This window comes from Acipenser ruthenus, chromosome 25 (genome assembly GCF_902713425.1).
Source record: "Acipenser ruthenus chromosome 25, fAciRut3.2 maternal haplotype, whole genome shotgun sequence".
In the NCBI taxonomy this organism is placed as follows: Eukaryota; Metazoa; Chordata; class Actinopteri; order Acipenseriformes; family Acipenseridae; genus Acipenser; species Acipenser ruthenus.
Window position 1 is genome coordinate 5,076,613 of NC_081213.1, and position 16,498 is coordinate 5,093,110.

Consider the following 16,498-nt stretch of genomic DNA (forward strand, 5'->3'; position numbering starts at 1 on the left):
GACAGGCAGGTCAGAATGTCTCAGATAATACTACAGCTGTGGCCAAAAGTTTTGCATCACCTAGAATTATAGGATTGAAACCTAATATATATATGAACAGAATTTAGATATTTAATTTACTTTCATGTAATTAAACAAACTACAAAATGACACTGCAAATGTCTACTGTATAGTAGTACAGTATTTCAGATTATATAGAAATGTTCCCATTTTTTTGTGAAGTATATGGAAAACTACAAAGCGGTATGTAATTCAATATGTTAAGGTAACATTATTCAGCAGGTTTCATTCGACTTTATGAAGCAAAATGAGTTAATTCCATAGGGTGATGCAGAACGTTTGTCCATAGCTGTAGTTACTTCTGCAGTGGTATCCAAGAAAACAAGGTTCATATAATTCACTTGACAGTCTTCTGAATGTCAAGACAGCGGCAGCCCTCAAACAACCTGAAGGGGATCCGGTCTCTTCCTAAAAGGCACATCATCCTATTTTTAAAAACTTGTTTTCAAGAAGGACGTAGCATGTCATGTGCAGAAGCCTACGGTACATAGAAATCAAACAATTAAATCTGAACCTAGCTGTGGGGCAGTGGCTCTTTCAAATGTCTCTCTTAAATTTGTCTTGTTTCTGAGCTAAATAACACCAACAGCTTCCAATGTCAGTCGTCGGCCTCAATGAAATTGCTTTATTGATCAGTAGACTTGTCCTCCAGATAAATGTTGCTTTAACAGTGAGTCTGTAATGACTAACATCACTGTGAGAGCTGCATCTACCCCAGATGCACAAAAAAGAGGTAATGGATATTGCTAATTAACAAAGTCAGACTACTGTGGAAGAAAAATCTGTTTAGAAACTTCTACGGAACTCTACTGGCAAAAGGACAAGAATTTTGCATCGAAAACAGTGCCAAATGAGACTATAGTTCGGATACTTTTGGTCTTCAGTCCTAAACTTGAAGGAATACTTTGTAAAAAGAGCAGCCAAGGACCCACAAACCTTATTAGGTGTTATTATGCACAGACACTTGTCACTGTTCATACGGCTTGTTATTGGCTTTCCAAGACAGAATTTCAATGATATTTATAAAATGTGAAAAGTACAAACCTTGAGTATGATGCTTACCATTGAAAAGCTCTTTTTGATATGCCAGCGCTGTGAATAAAGTTCGCAAAAAAAATACTCAACGAGATGATAACATCACTTTTTTCATTAGTTTCCTGGGGGGGTACATCAAGCAAAGAGGATCTGATATGGTTGCAGCATTCAATTAACAGAATAAATCCAAGAAATATTACCGCACACAGGTAAAACAAAAAACGCCTCAACAAAAAGTTTCACGCATCAGAAGAAGTATTTCAATTCTATTAAATAAATAAACTCAAACTTCACTTATTTTCAACTTATACAGGGTTTTATCCAGCTATCAATACATGTGTGGTATTACAGAAACTTAAGGCAGTGTTTAGAGTACAAGAAAGGGAGATTGAATGTTTATCAACAGCTGTTGCCTAGGAATAATGGCTTCATCTCATTGATCAGCATTTGAAAACTGAAGCTCAGACAGGAGATTTAATGTAAGTACTGTAGTTCTATAAGTTTCAGGAAGTGTGTGCTCACTTGTTCTTGTTTGGAAGTGCCTGGAATGCTTGAGTTCTTCAGATCTGCTGTAGCACGTGAAAAATGATTCCTACTGTTATTAAAAGTTGCCTGCAAGCTATATTTAGTAACTCAGTGTGATACGAAGAAATGCCCTGTTTTTTTGTTTTTTTAATGTACACGCAACTGTTTGTTTTTTTTCTTTCTAAAGTTTATCTGAAACCCAGACTTGCAAAGGTCAATTAAGTTCATCCATTGTGTCGTCTGGCCTTCAGAAAGTGTTTCTTTCAGAACCCATTCCTCAAATTCTCTTATCTGCCCCCTATTTTACTGCATTTAATCCTGTACTTCAGAGTACTGTAATCTGCCAAGTGTTTAATCTGTAGTATTTTGTATTTAATCATATCCTGATGTAACTATCTCTGACACTGTTATCTGCCGTATTATTGAATTGTATTTTGTCACACTTGTACTTGCTTGAATCAAAGTCACTGTATTTATCTTGCTCTTAATTGTATTATTACTTGTACTGTGATACTTGAAATGTATTTGCTTACGATTGTAAATCGCCCTGGATAAGGGTGTCTGCTAAGAAATAAATAATAATAATAGTAATAATAATTCTAAACGATCACTTCCATTTATTTACTAAAAGCAGGTCATGCTCCCCCTGCAATATGAATCAGATCAAAACAGGGCTTCGTGATTTAAACATCGTAAAACTTCAGGTCATAGACTTGAGCTCAATCAAGCATGTACAACAATGGGTCGGTTGGCATTGTATTAGAATCCAAGCACAAGGTACTGTAGCATAGAAAGCCCAGGACAGAGCACATTTCTTTTTGCTAGTCCAATACCATACACAGAGCACAGTTCCTCAGATCCATTCTATAAAATACTGTACATTACATAGTGTCAGGTACTTCTTTTACCCAATCCTAGTAAATCCACATTCCTCTGGATATTCCCAGGACAAGACTGCCCAGCCCTCTGCCAAGAAGATGCTCAGGAAGCCTGCGTAATTAAAAGTAGAGGTCATTTCAGCTCTTCTTGATGTTTGAACAGTGCAGTCATTTTGATGCCTGTGATTTGCTTTCAGGATCATTTCAATCCCCAACGAATCGGAGTAAACAGCAATAAGACAAACAAACATTTTGGAGGAGGCACAGTGCAAATGAATAGTGAGCACCAGACCTCCCCTATCAGAAATAATGTGCTGGATCAGGTACATCTCTCCAACCTTGCAATACAGCAGTCCCATTCAGTCAACTTCATCAGACTGTGATCCAAGAAAAGACAAACAGATGGGCAAATGACAGTCTAATCAAAGCCTATCAGGACAATTACCGCGTTTCTTTTACTCTAGATACATTTTCACATCGTATGCCAACAAGATTTTTGCAGAATTGTTTTCAGTGTTCCGTAGGTTTTGTCAATTTTTTTTATTTTTTTTTTTAATAGGAAAAAGTAGTGACAGCTTAGTATTCTGTGCTGCAGGGAGTTACATCAATTCAAATGTTATAATTTAATAACAGGACGAATAGAAAATAAATCTTCAGTACAATGAGAGTCATTTATCTTAGTCCTTTACCAAACAATGATCACAGGGAATGCAGTGGCATTACGCCAGGTAGCATTTGCATTTTTGGTTTGCCGATACTCAATGGTAATCCATTGTCGTGCCACACATTATATGTTCATATAGTGTTGTGACTGCTGGTGAGGCTAGTGCTTCAAAGGTTACTTAAGGGTAATACAAAGTATTTTTCAAACTGTTCTGGAAGGGGAGAGGTAGGACCTAAATGAAACTCTGATGTCTACAATAGCTCAGTATCCCACTGGAAAAATCAAACAAGTGTCTTTTTATTTCCTTCTATCTGACTGAACTGTTGAGGAAAATAAGTTTCTACATACATTTAACATGTGAGGGTGTTCATATGCTGGCACCACTGCCTGTTACAATTACTCGTGGATCAAAACGTACTACTAATAATCTAATGATATAAATACAAGGGATGTCCCAATGGGTTAATGCATCAGTCTTTCACTTCTGAAGGCCTGGGAAAGAGTGAATGAGGTTCTCAATTCACAGTTTCTGCCCCATCCATATCAATGCAATTGGCACCTGGGTAGAAATTCTCAAAAGCCTAGAAAAAGCATCACAGTTGCATATTTTTTAAACTTGAATTATTCCACCCACTAAGGATGACACACCCTGTGACTGAGGGAGGATTCAAACTTGTGTACAGCAAACACGAATACTTGGAGATAAGCTTATGAAAGATCACACTGACAGGCCAGGAAACCGCTGAATGTATTTTGTTTTAAACAGCGTCAATTATTGATGAAGCTGAAGCAAATGAACTTATTGTGCAGGAAAAGATAAAGTGCCCACTGAGGATTCCCCTAAGTAACCTTTGTGAGTTACAGAACTACTGCACCACCTCCCCACCAACGTGTTCGAAGTCTGAAATGTATTGCATGGCACAGTACTGAACCATAATTATAGAAAGCCTCCTCCCTACTCCCAGTATCTTTATCTCAAAGCTGATTTCAGTCACATATTGTACAAAAATAGAAAATGTTTGCCTGCTGAATTGTGAGGGGGAGGGGGTTGTCAATTCTCTCGTCAAAAAATCTCATGAGATATGAAGCAGTGAGCAGCCTCAGTCATGTGATCAGAGGCTCTTGGAATTGTGGATCAATCGTGCAAGGTGAAGGCTGTGTCTCCCGAGATGAATCCTTTCATCAAAATAAAACATTGTACAGGGAAAATCTGCAGATTTCCAACCCCATCTTCTCTGAAGCCATTAGGGGCAGGAGTAATCCTTGAAGAACGATCACTTATCCCTCTAGATCAATTTTAAATCCTTGAGGGCTTGCTGCCAAGTTGGTACAGTGCCATCTTGGCTTTCCATGGTAGCCTAACACTATGTTGATAGTGAAAAAGCAAATATGTTTATTATAGCAACTGTATTGCTTATTGGGAAAACCTTACAGCTGTACACCGGATCACAACCTCTAAACCCTTATGAGAGAAGAGCATCCTTTGGAATCCATGTCACTCATATCATTAAAAGACAGCTGAGTCTTGTGAATTTCTAGTAGCTTAGAAACACTGTTTTTTTAAGAATCATTTTGCAATTAATTATAATAATGTAATGCTTGACAAAAGAAACCCAGGAAATGTGTTGACAAAACAGTTTTTGACGTAACACAAGCTGGCATGCAAGACAACACATCAAAAATACTGTTTGGCATTCACAATTCTGACCAACGTGATTCGTTATCTTTAGTAATGCAGTTACATACAGTCTTGCTTGTCCTCATGGGACCCATCCTTGTGACCTCACAAACTAGACTCAAGCAAGTATTGGGACACATTCTGGTTTGTTTGGTTTTTGTATTAGAAAAATCATTTTCTTTTCACATTTAAAATTGTCTATAAAAATAAATGATTTGTTGTTTTATGACTTGGTCGGGTACCCTTGCTCTCAGAAATGTAAATAGTCTTGGCAGGTTTATATATGCTTGTACAGCGAGCCGTCCGTGGAGTCTGAGCTGCTTGTTGCTGATAAAATAAGGAAGATCGGTTGCGTTCTGAGCCAATAGCAGTGCAGCTTTTACACCAGTATCAGCCAATAAGGAGCTAACCTAACAGCACTTCAAGAAAGGATCAAGTTGACACTGACAGGTTTACAAAGCTGATAAGGAAGGGTCCTTAATATGCACACATTAAAGGTGCAAAAAAAATATTATAATATAAATTGCACCAAAAATGTGGCTCAATGCGAGTGCAAAACACATTATTAAATAACACATTCTGTATATCAAATTCGTCATATAAATGCAATTCCATTAAACACTGAGAAGCCTTTGGAGCCATAAGAGAGGATTAATCTAACTTGTCAGCAAGGGTCGTGGTTCAGTTGTTGCCTTTCCCCAGCAGCAGTTACTGACAGAGCAAAAAAAAAAAAAAAAAAAAACACTTGTTGCGGTGTGTAAACCGGATGCTATAGAGCAACACCCCACCCTGGCATTTACTCCACTGTCAGCATTACAATGACAACTGCTGCTGAAAACATCCTCCACAGCCTCAGCTATTATCTCTCAATGCAGCAGTACGGAACAGTACAAACACGAGAAGGGAATGCTTCTAGTTGCTAATAAAAGAAAAGGTTTTGTGTAAGGATGAGCCACGTTATGCAATGGTTTTCTGCACTGTAATTTGCAATACACTGGAGGGCGGACGTGGATCTCTCTGAAAAAAAGGATCTATTGATGCCTAACATGCAGCCTGCATATATTCAATTGTATGTTGTTTGCTTATATTATCCCTGGCCCTTTACTCTTCAATTGAAGACATTTTGATCCACTGCTTCCATTCTATGCATACATTTGCAATCTGCATATATTTTAAAGGCAACATTGTATTTAATGCTGCTTCCTGGCATCTCATCACTTCCTGAGTACTGTATATGTGACCTACAGTACAGCAAACATACTAGGATGCAGCACTTTATCTATAGCATCGCATCTGAGTATTTCATAAAAACATCATCCAGCATAATACAAAGGGGGGGGGGGGGGGTGATAATGTTAATAAAGCAGGTAAGAAGATTACTAAGATCTCACTAAAGCCTTTCTTGTTAAGGCCTTATATGTATGCATGCTTTTTATGCTGGCCTCCACAAGTCATTAATTTCCAACATAAAATCAGCTTGGCTTTCTCATTTAACAGCAACCCGCAGTGACCGCCAGTGACCACGCAGGATGGAAATACCTAAGCCTTTCAGACAGGCTTAAGCCAAGCCTCTGTATTGCACTGATATGCAATTTACTATTTGAAACAAGATGAAGTTAATTGACTTTTAAAAAAAAAAAAAAACAGAAAAGGCCTCACAAAGTGACGATACTCTAGGGGTGTTTTATTTTACACATTCTGGAAGTATTCTTCCCATAGGAATAATCAACAGCTCCTCGCAAGCTTAATAACTGAACTGCTTTTTTTTGTTGCTGGTGATTATGTATTGCCTTGCTTTTAATTTAGTCTCTGAGCACTGTCTGTGTACTACCTTGAATACAAAATGACTCCAGTAAAACACAACTGGCTCAATTATCATTTTAATAAATCGCTTGGATAAAATGAGCTTGCAGAACCTCCCCACCATAGAGACCCAAAGAACACAATGTCCTATATATAATTATACAGCACATGCTGACCCAGTGTAAATTGGGGTGGATGGAAAAGGTCAATCCTATCCTAGTTATTTGTTGGATAAAATAATTCAACTAATTGTATATCATGTTCTTTGAAAGTTCAGAGCGTCCCATAAGCCAGACATCTTAGGCATAATTGTTCATATCGGACGTCTGTTTCTTTGAGATGTGAAATTAACAAATTCAGATCATTTTGATTTGTGATTGTGGCAAAGTGCCCCCCTGTGTATGTTATATGTTACGTGTTGTGTGTAAATGTTGGTGAATAGGCATTGGTACACGGGATATAAGCGGGTCTGTGTTTCACGTGTGTGTAAATTGTATATTTGTATTAGGCACGGGGATGGCACGTCACATCACGTGCAAGTAAAAAGTAATAATATGTGAGCACGGGGAATTGCACTTTAATTAATTCACGTGCAGTTGTACCGAGATTCCAATTGAATGATTGACTAGCAATCGAGTCTCGGTACAACTGCATAAAAGCTGCATGTTTTCACTCACTGGTGGTTGGGTGTTCGGTGAGTGGAGAACGGGAGAGAGAGAAGGAGAAAATAAAACAACGTAAAGTAAATAAGTGTTTTCACTCACCGTGTTTGTTCGGTTGTCTGTGCATCCACCGTTTGTGTGTTAGTACGTTTTGTTTGTCCTTTTATTTTGGCCTCAAGTGCCGTGTCCTGTTTTTGTGTTTAAAACCTTTTATTTTCTGTTCTGTTCTGTTAATTATTAACCAAAACTCCAAGTCTCTGTGTGTTACTTCCTGGCTCTGGTCTGACACCACCCACTCCGGCCGTCTTTGTGACAGTGATGCAGATAGTCAACAGGATGTGGTCCTCTGATATAACAGAGAAAAGCACAATATACTGTTGCCCATGATGCCAGATTTATAGGATGCTATATATTCAAATGAATGACATTATGGGATGATAATGAAATTGATCTTTAAAAAATGACAGCTTTCTACTCTTGGTATTTCGACATTGATAAAACAAATGAGAAATAAGGCAGATATACTTCCACATGGTTTCTAATTAGCAGAGTGCAGAGCACAGGCTTCACTTAAGCTGCAGGGTGAATCAGAGTTTTCTTCAGGGGTTTTAAAAATCATTGAGATGCCACCAATGCACTTTTAATGAAACCATAACTGGCAGCAAACAGTAAGAGACAAACTGACTCACGGGAGAAGCTGCTGGATGCATTAGCAATATATGCTCCCTGGTTTAATGCATCCAGAACATGTACAAATGCACACATACAGGAAACACGCCTTGTGTTAATCGTCGAAGTGAATTGTAGCTTAGATTCATGAAAAGATCGCCTTTCTTTCATTTTTGTAATTCAAGACTGTACCAGACAGCAGTTTTCAAAAATTCCACATAAATCTAAATCAGATACTTTTTAATGTAAAAAACGTAACACTGCAAGGTCAGCCTTTTTTTTCAAACTACTAACAGAGATCACAATATATTTCACTACAATATTTTGCACTACAATATTTTGACAATTTGTTAGCAATAATAACAGTAAATTCTAGCCTTAAAATGTGCATTAATAGTTTAGATTAGTGTCATCAGCAGTATTTTAATCCAGCATAAGCTTTGAGGACAAATTGCATTTAAACATTTTCCCTTTTACATATCAATACCGGTTTTCTTTTCTGTATGCAACATTCAAAATTAACCGTGCCGTTAATCCTGTGCTTACAGACCATTGTAATTATTCCATTCATTCAGTTTAATTCTGAGATACATTTTTCAGTAAAAGAGACAGACAGGGGTTTAAAGAGTTCAGTTAAAAACATTATGTAGTTGAAACAGACGTTCCCAACAGCTAATATTTACAGCTGAATAAAATCCTTCATTTCAAGGAAAGCCAAAAGCCCTGTGGTGATGTTTGTGTGTTTAATGACTTTTTTTTTTTTTATCTGCACTAACAACCAGAAAGCTGTAAATCTGTACAGTATATTTGCAAGGCCTCTTTTATCTTCCATTTCATTTGGCCTGGATTATATGACTATCAGAAATGTACCTTTGATGTTTAATGAAGCACTATTAACAAAATTAAACAGGGGGAAAAACATTCAGCTTGTTTTTCTGTTATTTTCATTTCCACACTGTGAACGACACTGTAATACTTCTAAATTGAATGATGCATAACCTTCTACTGACAGCTGCCAAAAGATAGTACTGTACTAGGCCACAGAAATGGGGAATTAAATAATGATTGAGAAATATTTTCCACTAGGAATGCCGCTGACAACCGATTTCCTAAAGTCATTTTTTTGGAGATCAGCTATAACGCTGGTGGCTGTCTGCTATGAAATAGCGTGTAATAAAGTTAGAAGCGCACACATTTTCTGTATAATATATTTTATTGAGTTTTTATTTATTTTTTATTATTATTTGTTTTAAAACTGAATATCTAATCCTATAATTGACAGAACACAATATATATTCCAAGAAAAAGTGCAGAGGCAGCTAGTGGCATATTTCAGGGCAGATTCTCTGGAACCTGAATAAAATGCCCCCTAAGTCATCCATTTTGCTGGCCTTTCCTATTTGATCTGCGGTTGTATTTACGTAGCCCTGCTCTCCTAAACAATATCCTGTAAACTTTCCGCTGTGCAATCTCTTCCTGTGAGACCCTACACAGGCTTGTGTTGCTGGAGGCTCAATAGGAGAGACTGGGATTCAACCAAGGATGAGATGTTACATCAAGGACCTGTCTACTTTGCATGAGAAATAATGCACTACTGAGAAATCCCTGTAGTTGGGTCTTACCACACTTCCATCTGCAACCAGTCTGAAGAAGTCAACCTCATCTGCAACTGGTTCCATTAGCATTCTGCAATCTACAATCCCATTTGCATCCGGACAGCCTTCAGAGCTTGAAAGCCCACCTCTCGCGTCCTTCACATTGGCCGCTTATTGAGAACTTCTAACATCAGCGCGAGTTGCAGAGATCAAGTTCTGCCAGCCTACAATCCTAACCGGGGCTGATCTCGACCTGCTGCTGATGGAAATGAACAAACCTGATTTCAAACAGCTTTCAAGACGATCCCAGTGGCACATGTAAACGTGGCTTTGCTCAACATTTAGCCGTTTCTGTCACAAAACGTATATTGAAACTGTGAAAATATGGACATAACTGTGGAGGTGGATATCCTTTTGAGAGGTTCTGTATATTGTGTATATTTTTGTATGTAATGCTGCACAGTTTTGCCACCACTTTTAAAAACTTAATAAAAAAAAAATTCATATTTTGATATAGATGCCTTTTAACCTTACAGAAGAGATCGCCACATTAGAACTCACACATCAGTCCAAGTAGACACTATGTTAATTACACTACAGTGGTGCAGTCAATAATGCAAGCTTCAGAATTGTACTGGATCCTCTTATGCATTCAGAATATACCATTTTAATGCATTGCATTTTTGGTAGCAACTAGAAATGACTTCTGACGGCGCTGCAAGCCAGTATGTGGAGGAAGCTACTGGCACTAAAGACAGATGAGGAGAGAATCTGAAATCAAAAGTCCAGCTGCTTTTTTTGGGTTTGTTTGTTGAGGCAAAAAGCTCAACACCAAAGGGATGCAATTCAACTGTATTTAATATGCATTTGTTTCTGTTAGTTTCTGTGAGGAGTGACAAGCTTTAAAGAAATATTTGCCTCGGGTCCCTTTTCAGATTGCAGCAGCTGGGACCAGGTCTCTTTTACAGTATTCTCTTTTCAGAAGAGCTAGAGGTATCCGTAAACAAACAAATCTTAATGTAGATTCAGTAAGAGGGTAACCATTTTATGATTACATTATTTATTTGATTTTTTTTAATAATGTGTTTGTTGCACAAGGGATAGCCTAGGGGTATTTATAGTTTCAGCATTAAAAGTACATTCTCTGACAAGAATAAAAAATTTCAACAGTATAAAAAAAAAACACAAAATTGTTTACAACAGCTGCTCCTAGCTGCAACCAAGTTGTTTCTTGCTACCTTTGTAGTTCTGTACCATGCCAGTGCTCTATTCCTTTCATAAAATTTGCCTTCACTCTTGCTCGTGTTGCTTTATGTTGTTACCTAGTTATAAACAAATTGAAAAACAGGATTTCTAATGTGTTACAAACCTTTTTTACGTGTTTGAGTTTAAACAGGCCTGCTCTTAGATTTTAAATGCTAAATTAAACCCAACATCCCTCAACACAACACATACAGGTTTCTTTTAGCTTCCACTTCAAATATATCATTCGATTCTTGTCAGTCTTGAACAGATGACTCAACCATGTCCGGGCTCAGCCGTTCTGGCAGTTAAATAGGAAGTGCTCTCTGTTGTGGCCCAGATGGTCCTGGGTTCAGATGCTGCAGGGATGGTAACCCAACCGTACTCTGTCTCCCTGGCAACAAGCATGGGATTATGGGATGCTTGGCCTTTAGTGTTCTAGGTCCATGTAAATATACAAAAAAAAAACAAGGTACTGAAAATCTTGCCGCAGAGCTCTTCAATTGCCAACTCCAAATGTGGAGGTTCCTCTGCAATTAAGCATAAGCATTCAAAGCGTAACATCTTTTCAAATATACTCTGCGTACAGTGTAAGGGGTTGAGCTGTGCAACCTTACATAGGGGAAAGCAGGATTTGCACGCACAACCCTTTGGCTGGGTACCAGGTAAGCTTAAGAAGCAGCTACTGATCAGACACAGGCACAATTATTATTCCTATATTAGAGCCCTACATCAGGACCAAAACTGTGAAAATCCAGAGCTAACCTAATGTGTCCAGTTTCTCTCCCAATAATGACTCGCTCACTAACTGACATGGTCTCAGTAAAACCAAGCAACAGCCTAATGAGCTATACACTGAGATTAATAAAGTCGTTCCGCCTGTTTCAAAGGGTCCTAATGGAGATGGGAACCTATTTCAAACAGGCTCTGTCTAAAATGAAAAGCGTCAGATGTGGGTGCAGTGACTCTGATGACTATACCGATGGAGCCCAGTGTGCTGCTAGAGTACTGCCATTTTAGAGGACGAAAGGGATCATGCTATACCAAAATGAAAAATAAATAAATACATAAATTAATAAATAAACAAATATAGAAATAAATCAATGTCTCTATATGTATTTATTTAGACATGTATTTATTTATTTCTATCATTCATTTAGATATGTACTTATTTATTTATTTTTCATCTTGGCATAAAACATCCTCCATAACCGAAACTATAATACAGTATACATTAATAAAATGTAAAGTCTACATTAAAATTGGCTCTCTAACTTTAACTTTTTTTCTCTTTGTCCTGATTAAATGTATTTTCTCTTCTTTCTCCTGAAACACACGCCTGTTTTGTTTACTACCTTTCAATCCCACCTGTCCATTGACTGAAATCCTGTCATGTCATTTGCACCATTAACACGTAGGCTTCTCATTTGAATACTGAATAGTTTTTCTGCCACTTTTATGTAAATTGCACCCATTCCACCTGTCAGAAAACAGAAGAAAAGAGTTTCATTTTATGATGGAAACAATGTTCGGGCTAAGAGTCGGGTTAAAACAGACGGAGACAGCGAAAGTCGGAAGACACTTTGGATATTCAAAGCAAGAGTGTTGCATTGGGACAGGTTGGTTAGAACCAAGTTCATTGCGAAAAGAAGCCTTTTTAATGAAAGGGAAATGATGCAAGGTGCCTGCCACTTCTTTAAAAAAAGACCTCAGATGCCAACAGTTGATAAGACTAAACTCCAAACGCAACATACTGACTGCTCTGTGACCTTAAATACCCTGAAGTCTGTCAACCAGGCAAAAAAAAAAAATGGATGTTGCACGTTTTCCTCTGATTCCTAGCAGTGAAATCCCTATTCCCTCTTCGGAGGAATACCCTTGAAGAGGACACAGACAAAGTGTTGACTCTGTGACATCACCACACCTGGGAATAAAAATGTCATTATAATGGTGCTGCTTTTCAGAGGTGCTGCTTGAGACAGCGGAAAGCCTTGCAGTGCCAGAGTAAATATTTCACAGCAAATTAATTCAGATATTGATGCATTCAGATATTGGGATTTGGTGTGAATATTTTATTTATTTATTTTGCATATATATCAGGCACAAAAATTCAATTTTTTGCTTGTTTAAATGTTATTACTTCTCATTTTCAAGTTTCTGTGGAAATATATCAGCTAATACTCCAACACTTTTTCTTCCATCACAAACTCCACTGGCATAGTGATCCTAGTCTATTTGCCTTTTAGAAAGTGTAATAATAAAATAATGTAACCCTTTAATGGCTGCGTTATCTCTACCTACTAACACCATCATATGAAATGCATAAATTATACTTTTAATTTAGCATTTAAGAACGTTATTTGTTTGACATACAGTATCTGACTGTAACAGACAGAAACCAGGACCAGCAACTCCAAGAAAATTTGGCCCCAGGTCCACTAGTGGGAAACATTCTACTTGTTACTGCCATCTAGTGGGAGCCTAGGGAACTTGCATCTTCAACAAAGTTCATGTTCAAGTTTGTTATTGTACAGAATTATATACAGACACTAAAGTGTTAAAGAAGAACTTATTATGCATGAAGCTTTGTGCATCGCTGAACATTTTAATGGCAAGGAAAGCAGATGCCAATAATGTTAATTGAACCACAGAATTCAAATAATTAAAAATTAGACTGGTCCGCACACATGTATATTTTATAATGAATGCAAATTATAATTTATACTCTATTAGGTTATCTGTAAAAAGGTTTATAGACATCGGGCTATGATAGACATGATGCTGGCGAGAGCTTTAGGAATCCTGCATTGCATTAAATATTATCATCCATAAATTAAACACTCAACATTGCTACATTTTAAATAATACATCTTTTCTTGGAAACACCTCTCCTGGCCTTCAGACAACCACCTAACCTGTCCAATGCATACAATAGCCCTAAACCCTGCAATACCAACAGATGCAAAACCTGTCTCCATATCTCTACGCAGAATATCATCCTCACAGCACAAGGAGATAAAAGGATCATTTAGTCAAATAAAAGGTATCAGCTCCCTCCTTCTCTTTGTCTATGAAACAATAAAAAAAAGTTTCTGAAGTCAGTGGCAAACGTTTTGACTAGACATGAAGACACAGATAAATGACTACTCAAAATGTCTACTAAATGCACTAAAACTAAAAGTTTATTTTTGCTTACTAAATGTTCTGGGTGTCTTTTGGATGCCACTGCCATATATATATATATATATATATATATATATATATATATATATATATATATATATATATATATATATATATATATATATATACTGTTGCTGAAAAATTGCTGTTGGTGATCTAGCAACAGCTGGGCACTGCAACGCATGTTTAATGGATTCTTACTGGTTACCCAGCTAGTCTAGTAGCCTCCAGTTTGGGTGTACAGTAACATCGAATTCAGACAACAGTCCCATGATTTGCGGATCTTACAGTAACAAGCGCATGCTTTCTTGCATCAGTTTTTGAACCAGCATGGATATTTAACATGGGCCCTTTCTGATCCATGAATGATGTTTAACGAGCGTTGGTGAAACATCTTCATCTGACATTAGGCTGCCGAGTTGCTAATGCAAATTAATGTAGACTGAATTACCTCTTTGACTTTCTCCCTCCTCTCCCGAGTCTGCGGATCACTTGGTTGTCCATTCTCAACCCCCAGGATCGGTTTTTGCAGGCATTGTCGAAACTTCTCATAATCAAACGGGGATCCGTGTTTGCCCTTCTTGGACGACACCGTCCTTCTTTCCATCTCCTGCTCGACTGGTTTGTTCACCGCAAACCGAGGCTTGACTGGCGTTGGCCGCTTCGACTCATTTTGATTATCCTGTTTTTTAACAGTTACTTTCTCTGCATCTTTTTTCTCACTTGTCGGGGACGATTTCTGACTGATGGCTTTGATTTTTGCACTGGTCACCGCCTTAGCCGGGATAATTTCTTTGAAATGGTCGTGGCTTTTATCGCTCTTTTTACTGTCCTGTTTGGCAGTCGTGTCTGGCTCCACAGCTGGCGTTTGGCTCTCCGCCCTGGGTAAGAAAAACCGTTTTATACGGGCCGAATCGGGTAAAAAGAAAAGAGCTCCAAAACAAAGTGTTACCAGTCCCGATAAAAAGAGTAAAAATATAAATTTCTGAGACAGACGGAGCCCCATTCCAGATGCTGACACGCCGGGCAACTTTCGGAAAAACATTGTGTTGCTTATTCCTTTTTTCTTAATTTTACTTTTAAATTAAAGTTGATGTCGTGCAGGTCACTCAAGCATTTTTTTATTTATTTTTTTCAAAAAAGGAATGTTGATTTGTTTGAAATGGCACTAAACAACACTTACGTCATACTGTACAGTCCAACTTTAAGAAAACTACTAGTTATGTTGCGATTCCATTTTACATAAAAAAATGAATATAAAAAAGGTTTGTCATTACAAATGTACAAAAATACGAATCGTGACGTACATAAATGCAGTGAAAATGTAGCTCTGGCGTCAGAGTGCAATCAATTCTTAACGCGAAATTGGTCAACTTAATAATATTACGAATGAATCGGGCTAACACATTATATTTCTAAATTTGGAACACCAGTAGTTGTGTAACTTCGGGATGTTAAGAGTTTTTTTTTTTTTTCTTCTATCGAACATACATTTCCTAATCCATTCAATTACCATGCAAGAGACCGTTTAAAAGGCATATAAACTTTCTTCCCGTTACTTACTATACTGAAGTATAAATAGTCATTTATCAAGGCGATGATATGGGTATCTCCAGCGTCGCCTTGATCTATGGTTCCTGCACAGTTCAGTAGCTCTGCAATTTGTGCACAACTGGACTTGTCCTCTCTTCTTCAAAAAACCACCCTAGTTTCTTTTTTTTTTATCCCTAAGATAACTGCAATAACTCGTAAAAACACGGTTTCGCGTATCCAAGTTGCCTACAGTCTGTCACACTGCTAAAAAAAATGTCTAGGTGCTCTTTTTGACAAAACAGGGGGAAAAACTCCAAAGACAGTTTCAGCGAGCTGCAAACACCCGGTTTATTCCAAACAGGCAAGCGTGGAGCTTTAAAAAAAAATGCAACCCAGTAAAGACCAGTCAAAATCAGCGTATTGCAACCTCTATCAAATTATGCTGTGTTTCTTTTCCTCTGTAGCCTCATCATAAACGCTGAAAAATTGGGTGAAACGTACAACGTTGTCAACCTCGCTGGGCAGGACCACAGAATGATTGCTTTATAAAGCATCTAATCAAAATACAGCCTAGCTGGTTTGAACGAAAAAAGGACCACGACCAGTCCGCCCCTAACCGGTTAAGACAGCCTCCAGGGCGGTCCGATTGAAGGCGTCTGTGGGGGCTGCAGAGAACAGACGGAATTCGATTTCTTGTACAAACGAGCGCCATGAACTCGTTTATAATAAACATTTCTGCAGCTTTTTGTTGTTGTTGTTCAAGGCGCTATACCCACTTTATAAATTGCACAATATATTTTGATAAAGCTCTGACGCATATTCACTGAAGTAATTATGATACAAATGTTACAGTGCTAACAAAAACTTATTAGATGGAATGCGTCATTATTTATATCGTGCAAACGCAACATTGTTTATTTAGCATGTTTCTGTGAGTCTGTGAAGTTAATGTTGATTGGTGTCAGCTTGTA

The 16,498-nt window shown here is 37.8% G+C and overlaps 1 protein-coding gene across 1 annotated transcript in view; it reads right to left on the reverse strand.

The window, feature by feature from the left end:
• The window catches only part of LOC117413980 (mannosyl-oligosaccharide 1,2-alpha-mannosidase IA-like), a 113,772-nt gene extending 97,680 nt beyond the window's left edge, over positions 1-16,092 (reverse strand). The window contains exon 1 of the mRNA XM_058999359.1: positions 14,446-16,092. Coding sequence (XP_058855342.1) covers positions 14,446-15,039 — 594 coding nt within the window. The 5' untranslated portion in view covers positions 15,040-16,092. The remainder of the gene's footprint in view (positions 1-14,445) is intronic.
• Between the last annotated feature and the right edge of the window lie 406 nt (positions 16,093-16,498).